Source organism: Carcharodon carcharias, chromosome 27 (genome assembly GCF_017639515.1).
Source record: "Carcharodon carcharias isolate sCarCar2 chromosome 27, sCarCar2.pri, whole genome shotgun sequence".
Classification (NCBI taxonomy): domain Eukaryota; kingdom Metazoa; phylum Chordata; class Chondrichthyes; order Lamniformes; family Lamnidae; genus Carcharodon; species Carcharodon carcharias.
Genome location: NC_054493.1, coordinates 15,162,799 through 15,184,836, shown reverse-complemented (window position 1 = coordinate 15,184,836; position 22,038 = coordinate 15,162,799). Strand labels below are relative to the sequence as shown.

Here is a 22,038-nt window from a genome sequence, read left to right as displayed (position 1 = left end):
CCCACTTTCCAGTCAGCCTTCCAGCATCTTCCTATTAGTCAACACCCATGGCAGTTTCTTAACTGCGGCGCAGACCCTGTTATTCTCAGCTAAATTCAGCTCTCAGCTCCATCATTGACATGAGCAATAGAAACAGAAAGGAGCCAGAGGCTCAAATGGGAGCTCAAAACTTGTGGCTGTAAGCCAACACTAACATTGTCAGTCAATACATGTTATTTATGCTGGAGTTTTGATTGTTAGATTTAGGCACTAGAGGCAAAATGTGGGGGTTTCAAAGGATAACTTTCCCTTTCTAACTTTGTATTGTCTATAGTGTCAGCCATGGCTTAGTGGATCACACTCATATCTCTGAGTTAGAAGGCTGAGGGCTGAAGACTCACTCCAGGGACCTGAGGACAAAAATCAAAGTCAACATTCCAAGAGCGAGCACTGAGGGAGTGCTGCACTGTTGGAGCTGCTGCCCTTTGGATGAGTTGCTAACTCAAAGGCCCTGTCTGCCCCTTTGGGCGGAGATGGAAGTTCTCATGGCCAATATTTTGAAGAAGAGCAGAGGGGCTACCCCAGGTGTCCCGGCCAATATTTATCAATCAACATCACTAAAAACAGATCATCTGCTCATTATCACATTGATGTTTGTGGGATCTTGCGGTGTGTAAACTGGCTGCCATGTTTCCAACTTTATGACAGTGACTACACTTCAAAAGTACTTCATTGGCTGCAAAGCGCTTTGTGATGTACTGTGGTTGTGAAAGACGCTATATAAATGTAATATCTTAAATTTAAGATTTATATTATCTGATCTTGCGATCTGTAACTTAACTGATTTCAGTTTGCCACTTAATAAATTCACTTTGGTCCGAACGTGATTTTAACCAGTTAAGGCAAGGGCAGACTTCTCTGGATAGTAAACTTAAAAAGTATTTTTTTTAATTCATTCACAGGATGTGGGTACTGCTAGCTAGGCCAGCATTGATTGCCCATCCCTAATTGCCCTTGTTCAGAGGGGCATTTAAGAGTCTGGAGTCACATGTAGGCCAGACCAGGAAAGGGCAGCAGATTTCCTTCCCTGACAATGGTTTCATGAGTCATCATCAGCCTTTTAATCTCAGATTCTTATTGAATTCAAATTCTATCATCTGCCATGGTGGGATTTGAACCCTGGTCCCCAAAGCGTTATCTTGGGTCTCTGGATTACTAGTCCAGTGACAATACCACTACACCATTGCCTCCCCCATTCATTATGAGATAAAGGTTTACTTAACAATTTTAAGACATTAACTTTTACAACTTCGTGTGGGTGATCAGTCCGTAGAAGCGTCACCCTCTCTGGCTCCTTCTTTGACAGTAATTTCCTTGGAACTCAGCCTTCGGAATCTTCAGTACTTGGCTAGCAAGGAAGACCTTTTATCCCCAAAGTGACCATTACCTCACATCAGAGTGGGGCTTGTTGTAACATGACAATTGGTCAATTTAGTTACTAGATTAATTGTATTCACAATTACTTACACAACCTCCTCTCATTATCATCGACAGGAATACAATGGAACTGTTTCAGACTATCCCTTTATCTGATTCTATACAATCAGCCAGGTTTTCAGACAGTTTCAAATTTTGAGGCTAATCAGAGCTTGAAGGTCTCTCTTACCAGTACATTTATCTTCATTGCACATTCTCTACATACACAGCAATTAAGGTTTCACATCTTTACAGTAAATAAAACTCAGTCTTTTACTATAACTACTGATTCATTATTGATTCATTAATTGTAACTCAATTAAGGCTCATTACTTAAACATCTGTTACTGATAGTTAATTAATACAGTAATATTTAATCAATGCATTTGGTTAATACAAGATACAGTGGTTCAAAACAACAGTTTATGGAAAACAATAGCTTTCTTTTTTACTGATCATGATTAGATTAAACAACGAGCCTTATTCTTAAACTGGATTTTGGCAGAATATGATGTCCTATAGCTTATCAAAATTAGAAAATAATTTATTTGCTTAAACAATTTCTGCTAGCTCTGCAGTTTCTAGAAAAAATAGCTTTATATGGTGTTCATTTTTAAAATGCAGATGCACCCTTTATAATATAATTATCTATTACATTGATTCACTAAGTGATATCTTATTCAATGTTCATTACTGAATAATCATCTGGTTCATGACTGGCTATTAATACAAAACCAATATGTATTTAATAAAGAAAAGTTATACAATGTGCAAAAGTTTCAAGCCACATGTTCAGAGTTTAAAATGGCTTCCTAGACCTTGTTACTTATAACAGTGAATACAGGATGAAAGTGATTGATTTTTAAAATGAAATTTGACTACCCCGCCCTATCTATAGTTTCATATATTACAACAATGATGAAACTTCAAAACTACTTTATTGGCTGCAGAACACTTTAAGAGGTCCTGTGATCCTGAAAGGTACTATGAAATGTATTGTTTCGTAATTGTCCAGAAAATTGAATATATTACACACAATCCCCTCGTCAAAATCATTGATAAAGATTGAACCTTAATTTTTTGTAATAACCACATCTTTGACACCATTTTGAATACTATGTGAAACTTCAAACATACAATATCCTGAATTATTTGTTTTAAAACACAGCAAGTTGTTGTGATTTGGAATGCACTGCCTGAAAACGGTGCAAGAAGCAGATTCACTTCTATCTTTAAAAAGGGATCTGGACAGATTCTTGAAAGGAAAACTGCAGGGCAACTGGATTAGTTGAGTTGTTTTTCAAAGATCCAGCATGAACGTGATGGGCATAATGGCCTCCCTCTTTGCTCTGTGAGCCTCGTGGGCAATTAAAGTGAGTGGTCAGGAATCTGCTTCCAATGTGGGTGAGAGAAGCGGAGATAATTGGGTGGACAAATAAACCTATGGGATGTGAGGATGGAACGGAGCAATGGAACTAACTGGTTCACTCTGGAGAGCTGGCATGCAATTGATAGGCCGAATGCATAACTCTATGATCTAAAGAGAGGAATTTAATCTACTCCAGTTTCTCCAACTAACTGAAGGCCCTCATCCCTGGTGCTGTTCTCATAAATCCTGTCTCCAGCCTCTCAAAGAATTCACATCTTTCCTTTAATGTGTGGTCCATATATAGGGTTCCATTATAGAGGGATAGAATTGAAAAGCAGGGAGTTTATGTTCAACTTGTTTCGAACCATGGTTAGATTAACTGGGAGTACTGTCAACATTAGTGATTACCATTTAGAAAAAGAACAATACCAGAACCGAAAGCATTTTCTTCACTGACACTTTTCAGAAAAAAGAGAGAAGACTGAAGGATGACCTGATGGACGTCTTTAAGATTATGAAGGGATTCAATAATCCAATAGGGATTTCATGACAAACCTTACCCAGCGAGTGGTGAGAATGTGGAACTTGCTACCACAGCGAGTGGTTCAGGTGAAAAACATGAAGGCATTTAAGCAGAGGTTAGATACATACACGAGGGAGATAGAAATAGGAAGATATGCTGATGGGGGGAGATGAAGCGGAGGCTCATGTGGAGCATAAATACTGACATAGACCAATTGGCCTGGCCCCATGCTGTAGACTCAATGGAACAGAGACAAATGTATTTATTTGTGATCTATCTGTAGCGGTAGGAAAAACACTATTTACTATTTAGGATACAATAAATGTACTTAATCAGCTTTGTGGATCATTTCAGTGGGAATGTGCACGCCCAGGCTCAAAAAGCATCAGCTCACTGGAAGCAAAGCCGTGAGACCAGCCAGCCCAGCAGAAAGAAACCCTCTGACCCTCCCACTTCACCAACAGTCAGAATGATCATGGTTCAGTCCTGGATGTGATTAACAGCAGCAATAACAGCAGAATCTCTGCAATCATCTGTGAACTCGCTGGTGTCTCATCAGGCTGGATAACTGAGTGAATCCCTTCCCACAAGCGGAGCAGGTGAATGGCCTCTCCTCAGCATGAACTTGCTGGTGCTTCAGCAGGGTGGATGAATGTCTGAATCTCTTTCCACAGTTACAGCAGATGAATGGCCTCTCCCCAGTGTGAATTCGCTGGTGCATCAGCAGGGTGGATGAATCACTGAATCGCTTCCCACAGTCAGAGCAAGTGAACGGCCTCTCCCCGGTGTGAACTCGCTGGTGTCTCAGCAGGCTGGATAACTGAGTGAATCCCATCCCACACTCAGAGCAGGTGAATGGTCTCTCCCCGGTGTGAACTCGCTGATGTGTCTGCAAGGCAGATGAATGAATGAATCCCTTCCCACAGTCAGGGCAAGTGAACGGTCTCTCCCCGGTGTGAATTCGCTGGTGGGTCAGCAGGCTGGATAACTGAGTAAATGCCTTCCCACAATCAGAGCAGGTGAACGGTCTCTCCCCGGTGTGAATTCGCTGGTGTCTCCGCAAGGCGGATGAATGAGTGAATCCTTTCCCACACTCGGAGCAGGTGAACGGCCTCTCCCCTGTGTGAACCCGTTGGTGTGTCAGCAAGTTAGCTGACTGATTGAATCCCTTCCCACACTCAGAGCAAGTGAAAGGTCTCTCCCCGCTATGAAGTCGCTGGTGTATCAGCAGGCTGGATAACTGAGTGAATCCTTTCCCACAGTCAGAGCAGGTGAATGGCCTCTCCCCAGTGTGAATTCGCTGGTGTGCCTGCAGCGCGGATGAATCACTGAATCCTTTCCCACAAACAGAGCAGATGAATGGTCTCTCCCCAGTGTGAATTCGCTTATGTGTCAGCAGGTTGGCTGAGAGAGTAAATCCCTTCCCACAAACAGAGCAGGTGAATGGTCTCTCCCCAGTGTGACTGCGTCGATGATTTTCCAGTGCAGACGGTGACCGGAATCCCTTCCCACAGTCCCCACACTTCCACGGTTTCTCCATTGTGCGGGCGTCCTTGTGTCTTTCCAGTTTCAACAATCAGTTGAAAACACTTCTACAAACAGAACACGTGTACAGTCTCTCCCCACTGTTAATGGTCTCATGTTTTTGTCAAAATGTTTAGCTTTCTCCACAGTCAGTGCACTGGAACTCTCTCAATCGGGTCTATGTGTCTCGATGCTTTTCCAGTCACACTGATGTTTATAACCTTTCGAAGCAGACAGAACAGACAAACAGTCCTCCTTCTAGATTCCAAGGCCGATGATACTCACATTGTGATGAACCGAGTGACTGTTGATGTGACGTTTGGTTTGAGATTTCTGTTTGCAAATGTCCTGTAAAAGGAGTTTACAAAAGTCATTGCTGTCAGTACAGGGGAGAAATTCAGAACAGGCTATTGTAATTTTGATGGAACATTCTTTCCTCTTTCATTCCCCAAAATCTCTAAATCTCCATCCCGCACACTTTCCCTACATCCTCATTCTGCTGTACCAAATATACACCCTCCCAATTTTCCTAAAGGTGCCAATTCAAGCTGATCGACAGATTCATGTTCACTGCTTCCTGTCCTGGACATGGAGGTTATAAGAAATGGGAACAACGGTAGGCCATTCATACCATCAAGCCTGTTCTGCCATTCAATAAGATCATGTTTGATCTGATGTGGCCTTAACTGTACTTTCCTGCCTATCCACCATAACCATTGACTCCATTGTTGATCAAAAATCTGTCTAACTCGGCCTTGAATGACCCGCCTCCACTGCTCTCTGTGGAAGAGAATTCCAAAGGCTAATGCTCCTCTGAGAGAATAAATTCCTCCTCATCTCCATCTTAAATAGGAGACCCCTTTTTTAAAACTGTGTTCCCTTGTTCTAGATTTCCCCATGAGAGGGAACATTCTCCCAGTATCTACTCTGTCCAGCCCCCTCAGAATGCCATTTGTTTCAATAAGATCACCTCTCGTTCTTCTAAACTCCAATGAGTTAAGGCTCAACCTGCTCAGCATTTCTCAGATGACAATCCTTCGTCCCAGGAATCAGCCTAGTTAACCTTCTACAAATGGCTTCCAAGCCATTATATCCCTCCTTAAGGAAGGAGTCCAAAATTGTACAGAATACTCAACGTGCGGCCTCAACAATGCCCTGTGCAGCTATAGTAAGACTTCCTAAAAAATTCCTTTGTGTGCAGTGGACCAGACCTGGAATAGGGATAAAAGGAGCTTCTAGCAAGTGTAAATGAGCCTCATTGTGAGCCCAACTGATAATCTTTTATTGGGCCTGGTCCTCAGCTGGGAAAATGAATTTGTCTAGGCATTGTGCCTTTTCAATTAAACAGAAGCTACATGGGCAACTATTCCTTGTCATTTCCCACAGTGGCATCTCTCAACCAACCAGATTTGACTTGGATTTTCTGAATTTAAATAAACGCTAGCCATGATTGTTCCCTGGTGCATACCCCAAAGCAACAACTTGACCTGAGTACACTTGCAAAACAATCAGATGTTTTACAATATGAATTATTGTTCCCTTTGAAATTTGACATTCTCGCATCTATTCTGATGCGTGCAAATGAAAAGCTTCAACAGAATCTCTCTTTTTACAGCAATACTCAATGTCTATATTACTGTAGTGTCTCATTAAATACCGGCCAACTCCTGGACAAACCACCCCTTTCATTGAGAGAAGCAAAAAACTGCGGATGCTGGAAATCTAAAACAAAAATAAAAATACCTGGAAAAACTCAGCAGGTCTGACAGCCTCTGTGGAGAGGAACATAGTTAACGTTTCGAGTCCGTAAGACTCTTCAACCTTTCATTGAGGCCTGGGGCAACCTTTCCAGAGTCTGCACCCTCCCTGGATTCGTTTCATTTCTTTCAGTTCCTGCAAGTCGACAATTTAAGCTCAGAATTAGAAAAGAAATAGAAAGGGGGAAACACTGATTTCCTCACAGATGTTGCCCGGAGAAGGAAGTTTCAGTCTGAAGCTCATTGTCCAACTTCCGCGTTGTGATGTCCACGATGGAACAGCCAATCCGCCAATAGGAATCACTCTGCTCCGCGGTGACGTGCTCAGGTTCCAAGCTGCAGGCCAGGCGCGCGGACACGAGAGCCACGCCCCACCCAATGTTCCCCCTCCTCCTGCACCTTCTCGAGCCAAGGTTTCCAGGTAACCGGCTGGCGGCTCCGGCCAAAGCGAGAAGCCGCGGAGCGAACCCTCACGGCCATGGATGCTGTCTACGGCGGCCCAAAAGGAGATCGAGAGCACTGCGCCTGCTCCGGACAACACGGTCAGCAGCGCTTTCTGCGCCTGCGCGCTGGGCTGCCAGCTGAAGGAGTAGGGGGAGGGGAGTTTACTTTCTATCTTCCCCTCATTTTGTCCAGTGTTTGATTTTAAACAGCACAGCATTTGTTATTAACTTCACACAGACACTAAAACTTTCTCCTTTGTCTAACATCTGTGAGTTAAACACTTTCTTTCCCTCCCCCTGGGAAATACAGAGAGTTGTGGAACTCTGTAACTGGAATTAGTGCCAAATATGCTGAGGGGGGAAATGTTTGTGATTTTGTGGAACCTGTTTTTTATTGTATAAACTGTTTAAAGTCAACGTGCCCCCAATGCGGTCTCCTCTACATTGGAGAGACCAAACGTAAACTGGGTGACCACTTTGCAGAACACCTGTGGTCTGTCCGCAAGAATGACCCAAACCTCCCTATTGCTTGCCATTTTAACACTCCACCCTGCTCTCTTGCCCACATGTCTGTCCTTGGCTTGCTGCATTGTTCCAGTGAAGCCCAATGCAAACTGGAGGAACAACACCTCATCTTCCGACTAGGCACTTTACAGTCTTCCGGACTGAATATTGAATTCAACAACTTTAGATCTTGAACTCCCTCCTCCATCCCCACCCCCTTTCCGTTTCTTCCCCCTTTCTTTTGTTTTTTCCAATAATTTATATAGATTTTTCTTTTCCTACCTGTTTCCATTATTTTTAAATCTTGTAAGCCCTGCTAGTCTTTCCACCCCACCCCCACTAGAGCTGTACTTTGAGTGCCCTGCCATCCATTCTTAATTAGCACATTCATTTAGATAATATCACCACCTTCAACACTTCTTTGTTCCTTTGTCTGTGACATCTTTTGATTATCTGCTCCTATCACTGCTTGCTTGTCCCTACAACCACACCAACCACCCCCCCACTTCTCGCCCCAACCCTCCCCCCACCTTAAACCAGCTTATATTTCACCCCTCTTCTAATATTCACTCAATTCTGTTGAAGGGTCATGAGGACTGGAAACGTCAACTCTTTTCTTCTCCGCCGATGCTGCCAGACCTGCTGAGTTTTTCCAGGTAATTCTGTTTTTGTTTTGGATTTCCAGCATCTGCTATTTTTTGTTTTTATCAAATTTATCTTGTCTATTCAAATAATATTTGACTTTTAACGCATGCTTCATTTTTGTTGATTTTAGTTTGATTGTTACAGTATAAGTTTTAAAAGTTAACCTTGTCCTTTGATTTATTCCGTTGAGGGTTGTCTGGGAATTTGTTTATTTTAAGGGGATCGTAACAACATAGATATGTCTAGTGGTGTAATATTGTGCAAATTAGATATATTATTTATGCTTCTGTAATAAAGTACATTTATTATTATTTCTAGTCTTGTAATATAGTACTGCAGCGATGTTATGACACAGCAGTTGGTAAAGGCTGAGTTGTTTAAATCCCAGATGGAAACTTGAACAACTGTCAAAACCTATATTTTCAATTGGTATGTTTTGAGATGCAGCTCTGAATTCAGAAATAAAACCACAGTCTTAAAAGTTTTTTTTAATCTAAACTAACTTAAATGTTTATTAATTTAACAACAAATTAAACACATATACATCTACAAATTACTACCATAATTTTTAAACAAATCCCCAAATTAATCACTCCCAGGTAAATTTTCACCAAGGCAAGAACAACCCATAGACTTTAAACAGACACAAGGCAAAGCACATATCATCTTACGAATTCAAAATGAGGTTCCTCTCAATTTGTTTCCTTTGCAGACAGTTGTAAGGCTTTTAGATGTTACATGCCTCTGACCTGCACACACACACTCCTCTTGGGTTACACCTAACTTTCCCTTTGAACGTAAATTCTCATTGTATCACTACGTCTTTGAACTCCACCTCTTCTAACAATTAAACCCCTTTCATAGTGCCAATTTTATTAGTAATATGAACACATTCCTTGGTCTTCTAGCTAGGTGAAAGATTTTACTCCCTTCTTTTGAATGGTTTATTCAATAAATGCAAATAAACTCTTTGCCTTTTAATTTACTGTTCATCCAATTACCACCTCAAAACTACTGTAGATCAAAGCACCCAGACTATCTACCTTTAATCTAATTAAGCCACACATACACACTCACAGACTCAGACCTACTACAAGTCCAATTTTAAAAATAATTTGCAATAACATGATATACATTAATATCTTCACGATAAGCTACCTTATATATTTACAGTTGTGGAGTCATTACTGTACAGAATGTGTCCGTTCGGCAGCTCGAGTCCATGCCAACTCTCTGTAGAGCAATCCAGTCAGTCCCATTCCCCCTTCTAGATCCACATTCCCTGCAAGTTTATTTCCTTGAAGTGTCCATTCAATTTCATTGTGAAATTATTCTCTGCTTCCATCACCTTCTTAAGCTGCGAGTTCCAAATCATGGCAACTCGCTGCCTAAGCTCTTCCTCGCATCCCCACTATATCTCTAACCAAGTGATATAGTACTGTATATCACACACATTTTTTGTCCAGTAATATAGATATATATATATGTATATGACGAGCAGCCTGCATGAAGATTTTCAGGTCTCATTGTCCAGCCAAGGAAGCAGTGAGAATAAATTGATACCTTCAGGAGAAATAGGAGGGTTAATATGAGGTACAGCAGAGTCAGAATGGAGGGAGAGCCGGCGGGTGGGGGTGGGGGTGGGGGCAGGGTCGGGGGGTGGTTGCTGTGGAGAACAGAAATTTACAGACTTGGGGAATGAGAGAAGAAAGAATGTTCCATAGAAACTAGAATTGTCTGGTCTGAATTTCTGTTCCCGACTGAAAGTGATGACTTTTACAAACTCCTTTTACAGGATATTAGAAGGTGAGGATTTGAAGACACAAATCTCAAAACAAACTTCACATCAAGATCTGACAGAGTCACTTGGTTCTTCAGGACCTGAATACCAATAGCATTTCAATCTAGAAGAAGAAATGTTTGTCTGCTCCGTCTGCTTCAAAAGGTTTTAAACATAACTTTGACTGGAAAGATACACTCACCTGAGTTCCAGTGCACTGACTGTGGAAAGAGCTTTAACCAGTTACACAGCCAGAAAAAAAATCACACCATTCACAGTGGGGAGAGACTGTACACTTGTGTGTGTGGACAAGGCTTCAACTGATCACCGAACCTGCAAAGAAAGAAGGCCATTGGCACCATGGAGAAAGTGTGGAAATGTGGGGACTGTGGGAAGGGATGCAGATTCCCATGTCAGCTGGAAACTCATTCACCCATTCACAGCAGGGAGAGGCGGTTCACCTGCTCTGAGTGTGGGAAAGGATTCAATGATTCATCCACCCTCTGCAAGCCGAGCGAGTTCGCACTGGGGAGACACCATTCACCTGCTCCATGTGTGGTAAGGGATTCAGTCAGTCATCTGCCCTCCTGAGACACCAGTGAGTTCACCCTGGGGAGAGACCATTTACCTGCTCTGAGTGTGGGAAGGGCTTTACTCAGTTATCCAGCCTGCAGATGCACCGACGTGCTCATACCAGGGAGAGGCCGTTCACCTGCTCTGAGTGTGGGAAGGGATTCAGAGATTCATCTGCCCTGCAGAGGCACCAGCGAGTTCGTGAGAGGCCATTCATCTGTTCTGTGTGTGGAAAGGGATTCACTGACTCATCACCCTGCTGACACATCGACGAATTCACACTGAGGAGAGGCTGTTCACCTGCTCCAAGTGTGGGAATGGATTCAGAGATTCACCCACCTTGCTGAGGCACCAGTGAGTTCACACCGAGGAAAGGCCATTCAGCTGCTCCACGTGTGGAAAGGGATTCACTGACTCATTCACCCTGCTGACACACCAGCGAGTTCATACAGGGGAGAGGCCGTTTACTTGCTGTGTGTGTGGGAAGGGATTCAGTACATCGTCCAGCCTGCTGAGACACCATGTCACCCACACCAATGAGAGACCTTTTAAATGCTCTGACTGTGGGGGTTGTTTCAAAAGCTCTCGGGACCTGATGGTTCACCAGTGCATTCACACTGAGGAGAGACCGTTCAGCTGCTTTTGCTATGCGAAAAGATTTAGAACATTATCCAACCTGCAGGCACACCAGCGAGTTCACAAGTGACTGCAGGGGTTGGATTCTGCTGTTATTGCCGCTGTTAATCACATCCAGGACTGAACCATGTTCATTCTGACAGTTGGTGAAGTGGGAGGGTCTCTTTCTGATGAGCTGCACAGCCTCACGACTTTGCTTCCAGTGGACTGATGCTCTTTGAGCCTGGGAGTGCCCATTTGCACTGAAATAATGTGCAAAATCTGATGAAGGCCATTTATTTTATCCTGGATAGTAAATGGTGTTTTTCTAACCATGACAGGTAGATCTAAAATAAATACATTTGTCTCTGTTCCAGTGAGTCTACAGCACAGAGCTAGACCAGTTGCCTCAATTGGTCTATGTTAGTATTCATGTTCCACATGAGCCTCCACCCTACCCTCTTCATCTCCCCCCATCAGCATATCATGGAAACATAGAAAATAGGAGCAGGAGTAGGCCATTTGGCCCTTTGAGCCTGCTCCACCATTCATCATGATCATGGCTGATCATCCAACTCAATAGCCTGTTCCCAGTTTCTCCCCATATCCTTTGATCCCTTTCGCCCCAAGAGCTATCACAGAATCACACTGTGCAGAAGAGGCCCTTCAACCCATCGAGTCTGAACCGGCACGTGAGAAACACTTGATCTACTCACACCACCCCGCCCCACTTCTCTCCCCCACCCCCACCTTAAACCAGCTTATATTTCACCCCTTTCCTAAAATTCACTCAGTTCTGTCGAAAGGTCATGAGGACTCGAAACGTGAACTCTTTTCTTCTCCGCCGATGCTGCCAGACCTGCTGAGTTTTTCCAGGTAATTCTGTTTTTGACTTGATCTACCTATCTAATCCCATTTACCAGCACTTGGCCCATAGCCTTGAATGTTATGATGTGCCAAGTGCTAAACCAGGTACTTTTTAAAGGATGTGAGGCAACCTGTCTCCACCACCCTCCCAGCCAGCGCTTTCCAGACCGTCACCGCCCTCTGGGTAAAAAAGCTTTTCCTCACATCCCCCCTAAATGTCCTGCCCCTCACTTTGAACTTTTGTCCCCTCATGACTGACCCTTCAACTAAGGGGAACAGCTGCTCCCTATCCACCCTGTCCATGCCCCTCATAATCTTGTACACAGTGATCAGGTCATCCCTCGGTCTTCTCTGCTCCAATGAAAACAACCCAAGTCTATCCAACCTCTCTTCATAAACTTACAGAATAAAATTGTTTCCCTTGATGGAGAATTCTAGAACCAGGGGACATAGATTCAAGATAAGTGGCAGAAGGTGCAGGGGGGGATTTGAGGAAGAACTTTTTTATGCAGAGGGTAGTGGGTGTCTGGAATTCACTGCCCAAGTTGGTGGTAGAGGCAGAAACTTTAAACTCTTTTAAAAAGTACCGAGATCAGCACCTTAAGTGTTATGGGCCAGGTGCAGGAAGGTAGGATTAGAAAGGGTACCTGGGTATCCTCGGGCTGGCGTGGACAAAATGGGCTGAGTGGCCTCCTCCTGTGCTGTAACATTTCTATGGTTCTATGGTTCCAAATATTTCATCCCAGGCAACATCCTGGTGAATCTCCTCTGCACCCCCTCCAGTGCAACCACATCCTTCCTACAATGTGGCGAACAGAACTGCACACAGTACTCCAGCTGTGGCCTCACCAAGGTTCAATACAAGTCCAACATGGTCTCCCTACTTTTGTAATCCATGCCTCGATTCATAAAGGCAAGTGTTCCATATGCCTTTTTCACCATCCCACTAACATGCCCCTCCACCTTCAGAGATCTATGGGCACACACGCCAAGGTCCCTTTGTTCCTCAGAACTTCCTAGTGTCATGCCGTTCATTGAATATTTCTTTTTAAAATGAGTCCTTCCAAAGTGTATCACCCCACACTTTTCAGGGTTAAATTCCATCTGCCACTTATCTGCCTGTTTGACCATCCCGTCTATATCTTCTTGTAGCCCAAGACACTCAACCTCACTGTTAACCACCCGGCCAATCTTTGTATCATCCGCAAACTTACTAATCCTACCCCCCACATAGTCATCTATGTCGTTTATATAAATGACAAATAATAGGGGACTGAGCACAGATCTCTGTGGTATGCCTTTGGACACTGGCTTCCAGTCACTAAAGCATCCTTCTGTCATCACCCTCTGTCTCCTACAACTAAGCCAATTTTGAATCACCTTATCAAATTACCCTGTATCCATGTGCATTTGACTTTTTTATAAGTCTCCCACGTGGGACCTTGTCAAAGGCTTTGCTGAAATTCATATAAACTACATCAACTGCACTACCCTCATCTACATACCTGGTCACCTCCTCAAAAAATTCAATCAAATTTGTTAGGCATGACCTCCCTCTGACGAAGCTTTGCTGACTATCCCTGATCAAACATTGCCTCTCCAAGTGGAGATAAATTCTCTCCTTCAGAATTTTCTCCAATAGTTTCCCTACCACTGATGTGAGACTCACTGGTCTGTAGTTCCCTTACTTATCTCTACAACCCTTCTTAAAAAGCAGAACGACATTAGCTCTTCTCCAGTCCTCTGGCACTTCCCCCGTGACCAGAGAGGAATTAAAAATTTGGGTCAGAGCCCCTGCGATCTCCTCCCTTGCCTCCCTCAGCAGTCTGGACACAAATCATCTAGACCTGGAGATTTGTCCACTTTTAAGCCTGCCAACACCTCCAATAACTTGTCATTCCCTATATCGATTTGCTCAAGAACCTCGCAGTCTCTCTCTCCGAGTTTGATACCTTCATCCTCATTCTCTTGAGTGAAGACGGATGTGAAGTGAAGCTATATCCAACTCCTTGAAAACACAATGCTTTGGCCTCAACTACTTTCTTTGGTAGTGAATTCCACAGGCTCAACACTCTCTAGGTGAAGCAATTTCTCCTCATCTCAGTCCTAAATAGTCTACCCGTATCCTCAGACTGTGAGCCTTGGTTTTGGACTCCCCCATCGGGAACATCCTTCCTGCAAGTACCCTGTCTAGTCCAGTTAGAATTTTATGGGTTTCTATGAGATCCCCCCTCATTCTTCTGAACCCCAGTGAATATAATCCTGACTCAGTCTCTCCTCATATGTCAGTCCCGCCATCCTAGAATGATCTTCTATTCCTTTCTCCCTCACATTTGTATCTAACTTCACCTTAAATGTATTCATGCTATTCACCTCAACTACTCATTGTGGTAGTGAGTTCATCATTCTCACCACTCACTGGGGAATCTCATGAAATCCCTATTGGATTATTGAAACCCTTCAGAATCTTTCATGTTTCCATCAGGTCACCCTTCAGGGATTATTACGTGTATTGCAGGTTATAAGATAGTTGAACAAAGGAAAACGTACGACTTGGGAGCAGGAGTTGGCCATTTGGCCCCTCAAGCCTGCTCCACCATTCGATAGGATCATGGCTCTTGTTAAGATGACAGCAGGTTGTAAGTTGTAATATTCTAAATGAGATATTACGAGGATGAGATATTTTCATTTCTTCCTGGGGAAGGTGTTGCGAAGATTTAGATCCATCATTCATACATTTTAGAAATATTGCTTTTAGTTTGGGAATTGTATTCGTTTATGAAATGTACGAGAAATGGAAAACCTGGAATGAGAATCTGACAGAAACATCCGAAGGGAGTTCACAATCACAAGATGTGGCCCATGTTGATTAAGGGTAAGAACTGCAAAACGGCAGTTGGGCTCTTTTAGCTGGAGACCTGGAGACATTGGGTCTGACAATTATTGTCCTGTCTTTGTTAGAGAGGTGAATTCTTCATGCAGACCTCAGGGAAAGAGGTTTGGTTTTAAAGCTAAAAGTTAATTAATTTAAATATCAATTGGACATCCCAACTGGTCTCTGTTACCATGGAGATAAGTGATTCAGGGTGGAGCCTTGGTTAGAATTCTGGGTGTTTCACACACAAAGCAGGCAGTCTGCAGTTCACTTGGAAACAGTCAGCTGTGGGCCCAGGAGCCGTGAACCAGCTTTGGGACTAGAGGCCTAGAGAACCATTAGGAACTTGGGGTGTTCCTAATGTTTAAATCCCTCAGCAAAAAGGCAGTGAAGCTCACACTTGGACTGAGGAGTCCACAGTTTTGAGATCTTAAAGGAAAGTTGGAGGGTTGTTTAGCCAAAAGCTAATGGAAGGATCCCCATAAAATCTTGGAACCTGGAGAACAGCTGGAATACTGAGGAGAATTAAAGTGTATTCTGGAGAGCTGATTTTTAATTTTCTTTGATGTATACAGTAAAGTTTGTTTTTGTTAGAAAATGTGGAATCTTGTGGTGTAATTCTTCCAGTTTATCACTTGGGTGTTCAGATTTCTCTTTAATCGTTAATGGTTCTGATCGGGATCGTAACAATGCATACAAACAATATTTCAAAACAAATCAAAGGGAAAAAATATGATTTTCCTTATTTTGTACAGAGCATTAAATTATAAGACACCCCTCAACCAGAATCCCCAATAGTTTCTTAGTTCGAGCACTTCTTTTTGTGAAATAAATTGATAATTGATGACTAATGGTCACCCCTTCTAAAACAGGAGGGCTGTCATCCAGCACAGAGGGTGATTTGGGATTTCTCCCACAGACCAATTGATAGGGACTATACCTCCAACCATCTGAAGTGAATTCTTTACATGAATCATCCATGCCAGTGCAGTTATCAACTTGCAGTTTGGCTGATCAGCTAAAACTTTGTGCAGCATTTCATGGATCACTGAGTGATTCCTTTCACAGAGTCCATTGCTGAAAGGACTTTCAGCTGCGGTGTTCATGACCATAATATTCATGTTTTCACATATGTCTCTAAACTCATCATTCGCAAATTCCCCTCAATTATCAGTCAGAAATTTAGCTGGTGCCCTAGGTCTAGTCACAGAATCTTCACAATGCAGAAGAAGGCCATTCGGCCCATCGAGTCTGCACTGGCTCGCTGAAAGTGCATTCTATCTAATCCCACTCCACTGCCTTATCCCCGTAACCTTGCACATTCTCTCTTTTCAGGTAGCAATCCAATTCCCTTTTGAATACCTCGATCGAACCTGCCTCCGCCACCCTTTCAGAAAGTTCGTTCCAGGCTCCAATCACCCTCTGGGTGAATATGTTTTCCTCATGTCACTTCTCCTTTTGCCCATTAATTTGAATCCGTGGCCTTGATGATCTCTTGAGTTGGAACAGTTTCTCATTAATTACCCTGTCCATACCCCTCAGGATCTTGATTATTTCTATCAAGTCTCCTGTCAGCCTTCTTTTCTCCAAGGAAAACAGTCCCAGCCTCTCCAATCTTACCTCATAGCTACAGTTATTTATCCCTGGCATCATTCTTGTGAATTTCCTCTGTAGTCTCTCCAATGCCTTCACACTCTTCCTCAAGTATGGCGCCCAGAACTGGATGCAGTACTCCAGATAAGGCCTAACTAGTATCTTACACAAGTTTAACATGACCTCCTTACTCTTGTACTCAATGCCCCTATTAATAATGCCTAGGATACCATATGCTTTATTAACTGCTCTCAAATTGCACTGCCACCTTGAATGAGTTATGTACATATACACTGATGTCCTTATGTGATTTTGTGGAAGATGCTTTTATTGTACGAGCTATTTAAAGTGAAATTTAGCTCTTATTAAAAAAGTTTCTCTTTTTTAATGCATGCTTCTTTTCCCAGCTGCTTAGACTTCCTCCTTAGATAAAAACAAAAAAACTGCGAATGCTGGAAATCCAAAACAAAAACAGAATTACCTGGAAAAACTCAGCAGGTCTGGCAGCATCGGCGGAGAAGAAAAGAGTTGACGTTTCGAGTCCTCATGACCCTTCGACAGAACAGTCGAAGGGTCATGAGGACTCGAAACGTCAACTCTTTTCTTCTCCGCCGATGCTGCCAGACCTGCTGAGTTTTTCCAGGTAATTCTGTTTTTGTTTTAGACTTCCTCCTTCTCCAACTCACAGCTTAACTGTTCTGTTACTGAATTATTCCTTTTTCTCCTGAAAACCTCAACCTCTCAACCCCTCCTGTTCCTCTTTTTCTTTTCAACACAAACTCCTGAACACAGGAGGAAGTTTTGGTCTGTGTGAACCCTTCCTCTGATTGGCTGGAGGACCAAAGTCCTTCCGGTCCTCCGTCGCTCGCTATTGGCCCGAGCCGTCAGTCGGTTGCCTGGAGACCTTGTCTCGAGGAGATGTTGGGGTGAGGCTCCCGTGTCCGCGCGGCCTGCAGACTGGAACCAGAGGACGTCACCGCAGAGCAGAGTGATTCCTGTTGGCTGATTCAGGTAGTGTTCTATCGGAGACGTCACAATGACTCAGTACAGTGTCCCATTGGGAGCAATAGCACTGGTTACAGAAGCAAAATATTGCGGATTGGACAATAGCTCAGTGCGACTAGAGGTCAAAGTCTCTCCCGCCCCCACGTGGGCAGGGATCACGCTCCCTCTTTGTGGTCGATCCGGGGTTGACCAATGGGAAGAGCTGGTGCACCTAAATTGGGCTTTGTGCCAATGGCTGCACAGAGTTTCCCCCATTGTCTGAATGCGGGTGTTGGACATGTTCATTACTGCCCAGCAAAGCTATAATGAGCAGATTAACAAGCTCTGAATGAAGATTCAGCTTCACACGCACCAAAACTTCTTCCTCTGTCCCACTTCTGTGAGTAAAACACTTTATTTTCTCCCCCTTTCCATTTCTTTTCTAATTATGGTTTAAATTGTTGACTTGCAGGAACTGAAGGGAAAGGAAGTGAATCCAGGAAGGGTGCAGATTCTGGAAAGGCTGGCCCAGGTCTCTGTCACTCTTAAAGACATTGACATCATCCTCCCTCAGCTCGACATATTTATTTGTCTGGCTAAAAGGATGGCCTCTTTCCTAATGTTTCTAATTAAAAAGGCGGTTTCCCCAGGAGAAGGCTGGCATTTAAGGGGACAGTAAATGAATATGAAACAGAGATATGTTGTGTTGTCATATACTGTGTATTAGATATTTTTAATGTTTCTGTAATAAAGTACATTTATCATTATTTCTAGTCTTGCAATAGTACTGTAGCTACTTTGTATATTTCCAGTCATAGTTGTAACAGCACAGAAGAAATCCATTTGGCAATTCAGTCAGTCAGTCCCATTCCCCCTCTATATCCCCATTCCCCTGCAAATTTATTTCCTTCAAATGCCATCCCATTTTATTTTAAAAATATTGTTCGTCTCTGCTTCCATCACCCTCTTAAGTGGAGAGTTCCATGTCATGACCACTCACTTCCCAAATAAAGTACTTCCTTACATCCTCCATGTATCATGTAATGCAGTAACTATGTTACATGAATTTTTGTCCAATAGATATTTTGAACTGGTAAGCATGGATCAGTAGATCAGCATGGATTTGCACCTTCAGGAGAATCGGAAGGATGTATATTAGGTATAGTAGAGTGAGAATGGAGGGAAAGTATGTGGGATGAAGATTTACAGCTTTTGAGGACCAAGAGAGGAAAGAATCATCCATCGGAACTAGAATTGCCTGGTCCAAATTTCTATACTGTACTGACAATGGTGACCTTTGTAAACTCTTTTTCAGGATATTGGAATGGGCAGATTTGCGGACAGATTATCAAACCAAATGTCATGTAAGAATCTGACAGGCACCTGATTCATTGGGACCTGAATATTATCGGCCTTTGAATCTAGAAGAAGAAATGTTTGCCTGTTTTGTCTGCTCCAAAAGATCTTAAACAACAGTTTGACTGGAAAATCCCAGAGACAGAGAGACCTGAGTGAGTGTATTCCAGTGCATCACACCATTCATAACAGGGAGAGACAGTACACGTGTTGTGTGTGTGGATGAGGCTTCAACTGATTGTCAGACTTGGAAAGAAAGAAGGAAACCTGCACCATGGAGAAACCGTGGAAATGTAGGGATTGTGGAAAGGGATGCCGGACCCCATCTGCACTGGAAACCCATCGACGTGTTCACACCGGGGAGAGGCCATTCACATGTTCTGTGTGTGGAAAAGGATTCTGCACCCCGTCTGCACTGAAGATTCATCAACGTGGTCATACCGGGGAGAGGCCGTTCACCTGCTGTGAGTGTGGGAAGCGTTTTCTCCAGTCATCTGACCTGTGGAATCACCAACGAATTCACACCGGGGAGAGGCCGTTCACCTGCTCTGAATGTGGGAAGGGATTTACTCAGTCATCCCACCTAGTGGCACACCAGGGAGTTCACACCAAGGAGAGGCCATTCACCTGCTTTGACTGTGGGAAGGGATTCACGCAATCATCCAGCCTGCGGACACACCAGCGAGTTCACACCGGGGAGAGGCCCTTCACCTGCTCTGCGTGTGGGAAGGGATTCACTCAGTCATCCAATCTGCTGACACACCAGCGTGTTCACACCGGGGAGAGGCCATTTAACTGTTCTGAATGTGGGAAAGGATTCACTCAATCATCCAACTTGCTGACACACCAGCGTGTTCACACTGGGGAAAGGCCATTCATCTGCTCTGAATGTGGGAAGGGATTCAGTCTGTCCTCCAATCTGCAGAATCACCAGCGAGTTCACATTGGGGAGAGGCCTTTCACCAGCTCTGAGTGCGGGTAGAGATTTGCTCAGTTATCAAACTTGCAGACACACCAGCAAGTTCATGGTTGATTGTAGGGGTTGGATTCTGCTATTATTGCTGCTGTTAATCTCATCTGAACTGAGCCATGTTCATTCTGACACTTGCTGAAGTGGGAGGGTCGAAGGGTTTCTTTCTGCTAGACTGATTTTTCTTCCAGTGGGCTCATGCTCTGTTGGATTGACTTTGCTTTCAGTGGGTTGATGCTCTTTGAGTTTAGGAGTGCAAATTTCCACTGAAATGGTCTGCAAAAGCAGAACTGTAGTAGAACTGGAGTCAGTGGGAATCAGGGGGAAAACTCTGCACTGGTTAGAGTCATACCTGGCAGAAAGGAAGATGGTTGCGGTGTTAAAGGTCAGTCATCTCAACTCCAGGACATCACCGCAGGAGTTCCCCAGGGTAGTGTCCTCGGCCCTACCATCTTCAGCTGCTTCATCAATGAACTTCCTTCCATCATTAGGTCAGAAGTGGGGATGTTCGCACAATGTTCAGCACTATTTGTGACTCCTCAGATACTGAATCAGTCCATGTCCAAATGCAGCAGGGCCTGGACAATATCCAGGTTTGTGTTGACAATTGGAAAATAATATTTGCACCACACAAGTGTCAGGCAATGACCATCACCAACAAAAGAGAATCACACCATCGCCCCTTGAGGTTCCAAGGCATTAACTTCACTGAATTCCCCACTATCAACATCCTGGGGGTTACCATTGACAAGAAACTGAACTGGACTAGCCATATAAATACTGTGGCTACAAAATTAGGTCGGAGGCTAGCAATTCCATGATGAGTAACCCAACTCCTGACTCCTCAAAGTCTGTCCATCACTTAAAAGGCACAGCTCAGGAGTGTGATGGAATACTCCCCACTTGCCTGGATGAGTGCAGCTCCCACAACACTCAAGAAGCTTGACACCATCCAGGACAAAGCAGCCCGCTTGACTGGCACCACATCCACAAACATTCACTCCCTCCACCGCTGACACAGAGTAGCAGCAATGTGTACCATCTACAAGGTGCACTGCAGGAATTCACCAAGGCTCCGTCAACAGCACCTTCCAAATCCACGACCACTATCATCTAGAAGGACAAGGGCAGCAGATAGATGGGAAGACCACCACCTGGAAGTTCTCCTCCAAGTCATTCACCATCCTGACTTGGAAATATATCGCTTTTCCTTCACTGTCGCTGAATCAAAATCCTGGAATTCCCTCCCTAACAGCACTGTGGGTGTACCTACACCACATGGACTGCAGCGGTTCAAGAAGGCAGCTCACCACCACCTTCTCAAGGGCAACTAGGCATAGGTAGTAAATGCTGGCCCAGCCAGCGAAGCCCACATCCTGTGAATGAATAAATAAAATCTCAGAGCTCTGCAATCTCTCACCATTTAGACAATATGCTTCTTTTTTATTCTTTCTGCCAAAATGGGCAATGCCACATCTGTCCAGATTACACCCCATTTGCCAGATTTTTGCCCGTTCACTTAACCTATCTGTGTCCCTTTGTAGCCTCCTTATGTCCTCTTCACAACTTACTCTCCTACCTACCTTTCTATCATCATTGAAATAATTTTGATTATTAATGTATTAGCATTCTGATAATTGCAATAATTTCCTGATTATTGCAGCAATAAGCAACTGATTATTAATGCAGTGGGAACTGTAATGTAATTAGATCCTGATTATTAATGTAATAGAATCCTGATTATTAATGTAATAGGACACTGATTATTTACACAATAACATCCTGTTTGTTGATGCAAAATGTACCAGACTATTAATGTAATAATATCCTGATTGTTAATGTGTTGGGATCCTAAATATTAAAGTAATTGGATTCTGATCATTATTGTAATAGGAACCTGAACATTATTGTAATAGGATCATCATTATTGATGCAATAGGATTCTGATGATTAATGTAACAGTACCCTGATTATTGATACATGTTTTTATTCATTCATGGGATGTGGGCATCACATTTACTGGTGATCCCTGATTGCCCTTGAGAAGGTGGTGGTGAGCTGCTTTCTTGAACTGCTGCAGTCCATGTAGTATAGATACACCCACAGTGCTGACTTGTTTTTAGCGCTTTTTATACAACCAAGTGGTTTGCTGGGCCGTTTTAGAGGGTGTTTAAAAGCCAACCACCTTGCTGTGGGTCTGGAGTC

At 43.5% G+C, this 22,038-nt stretch overlaps 2 protein-coding genes across 3 annotated transcripts in view; one reads left to right on the top strand and one right to left on the bottom strand.

Annotated features, from left to right (window-relative positions):
- The window catches only part of LOC121270289, a 116,440-nt gene extending 96,188 nt beyond the window's left edge, over positions 1-20,252 (top strand). Inside the window, exons 19-23 of the mRNA XM_041175602.1 lie at positions 7,050-7,217; positions 17,316-17,449; positions 18,588-18,600; positions 18,823-18,871; positions 19,109-20,252. Of these exons, the coding sequence (XP_041031536.1) occupies positions 7,050-7,217; positions 17,316-17,449; positions 18,588-18,600; positions 18,823-18,871; positions 19,109-19,845 (1,101 nt within the window). The 3' untranslated portion in view covers positions 19,846-20,252. The remainder of the gene's footprint in view (positions 1-7,049; positions 7,218-17,315; positions 17,450-18,587; positions 18,601-18,822; positions 18,872-19,108) is intronic.
- On the bottom strand, positions 1,206-7,034 carry LOC121270369 (zinc finger protein 135-like). Of its 2 annotated transcripts, none has more exons than XM_041175667.1 (2): positions 6,615-7,034; positions 1,206-5,219 (listed from the first exon to the last, which is right to left on the bottom strand). In XM_041175667.1, the coding sequence occupies exon 2, from the start codon at positions 4,885-4,887 to the stop codon at positions 3,877-3,879; it is 1,011 nt and encodes a 336-aa protein (XP_041031601.1). In that variant the 5' UTR covers positions 4,888-5,219; positions 6,615-7,034; the 3' UTR covers positions 1,206-3,876. The 2 variants fall into 2 exon arrangements, with proteins under 2 accessions (XP_041031601.1, XP_041031602.1); XM_041175668.1 differs by having other exon boundaries at positions 6,833-7,034.
- Positions 20,253-22,038: the final 1,786 nt, after the last annotated feature.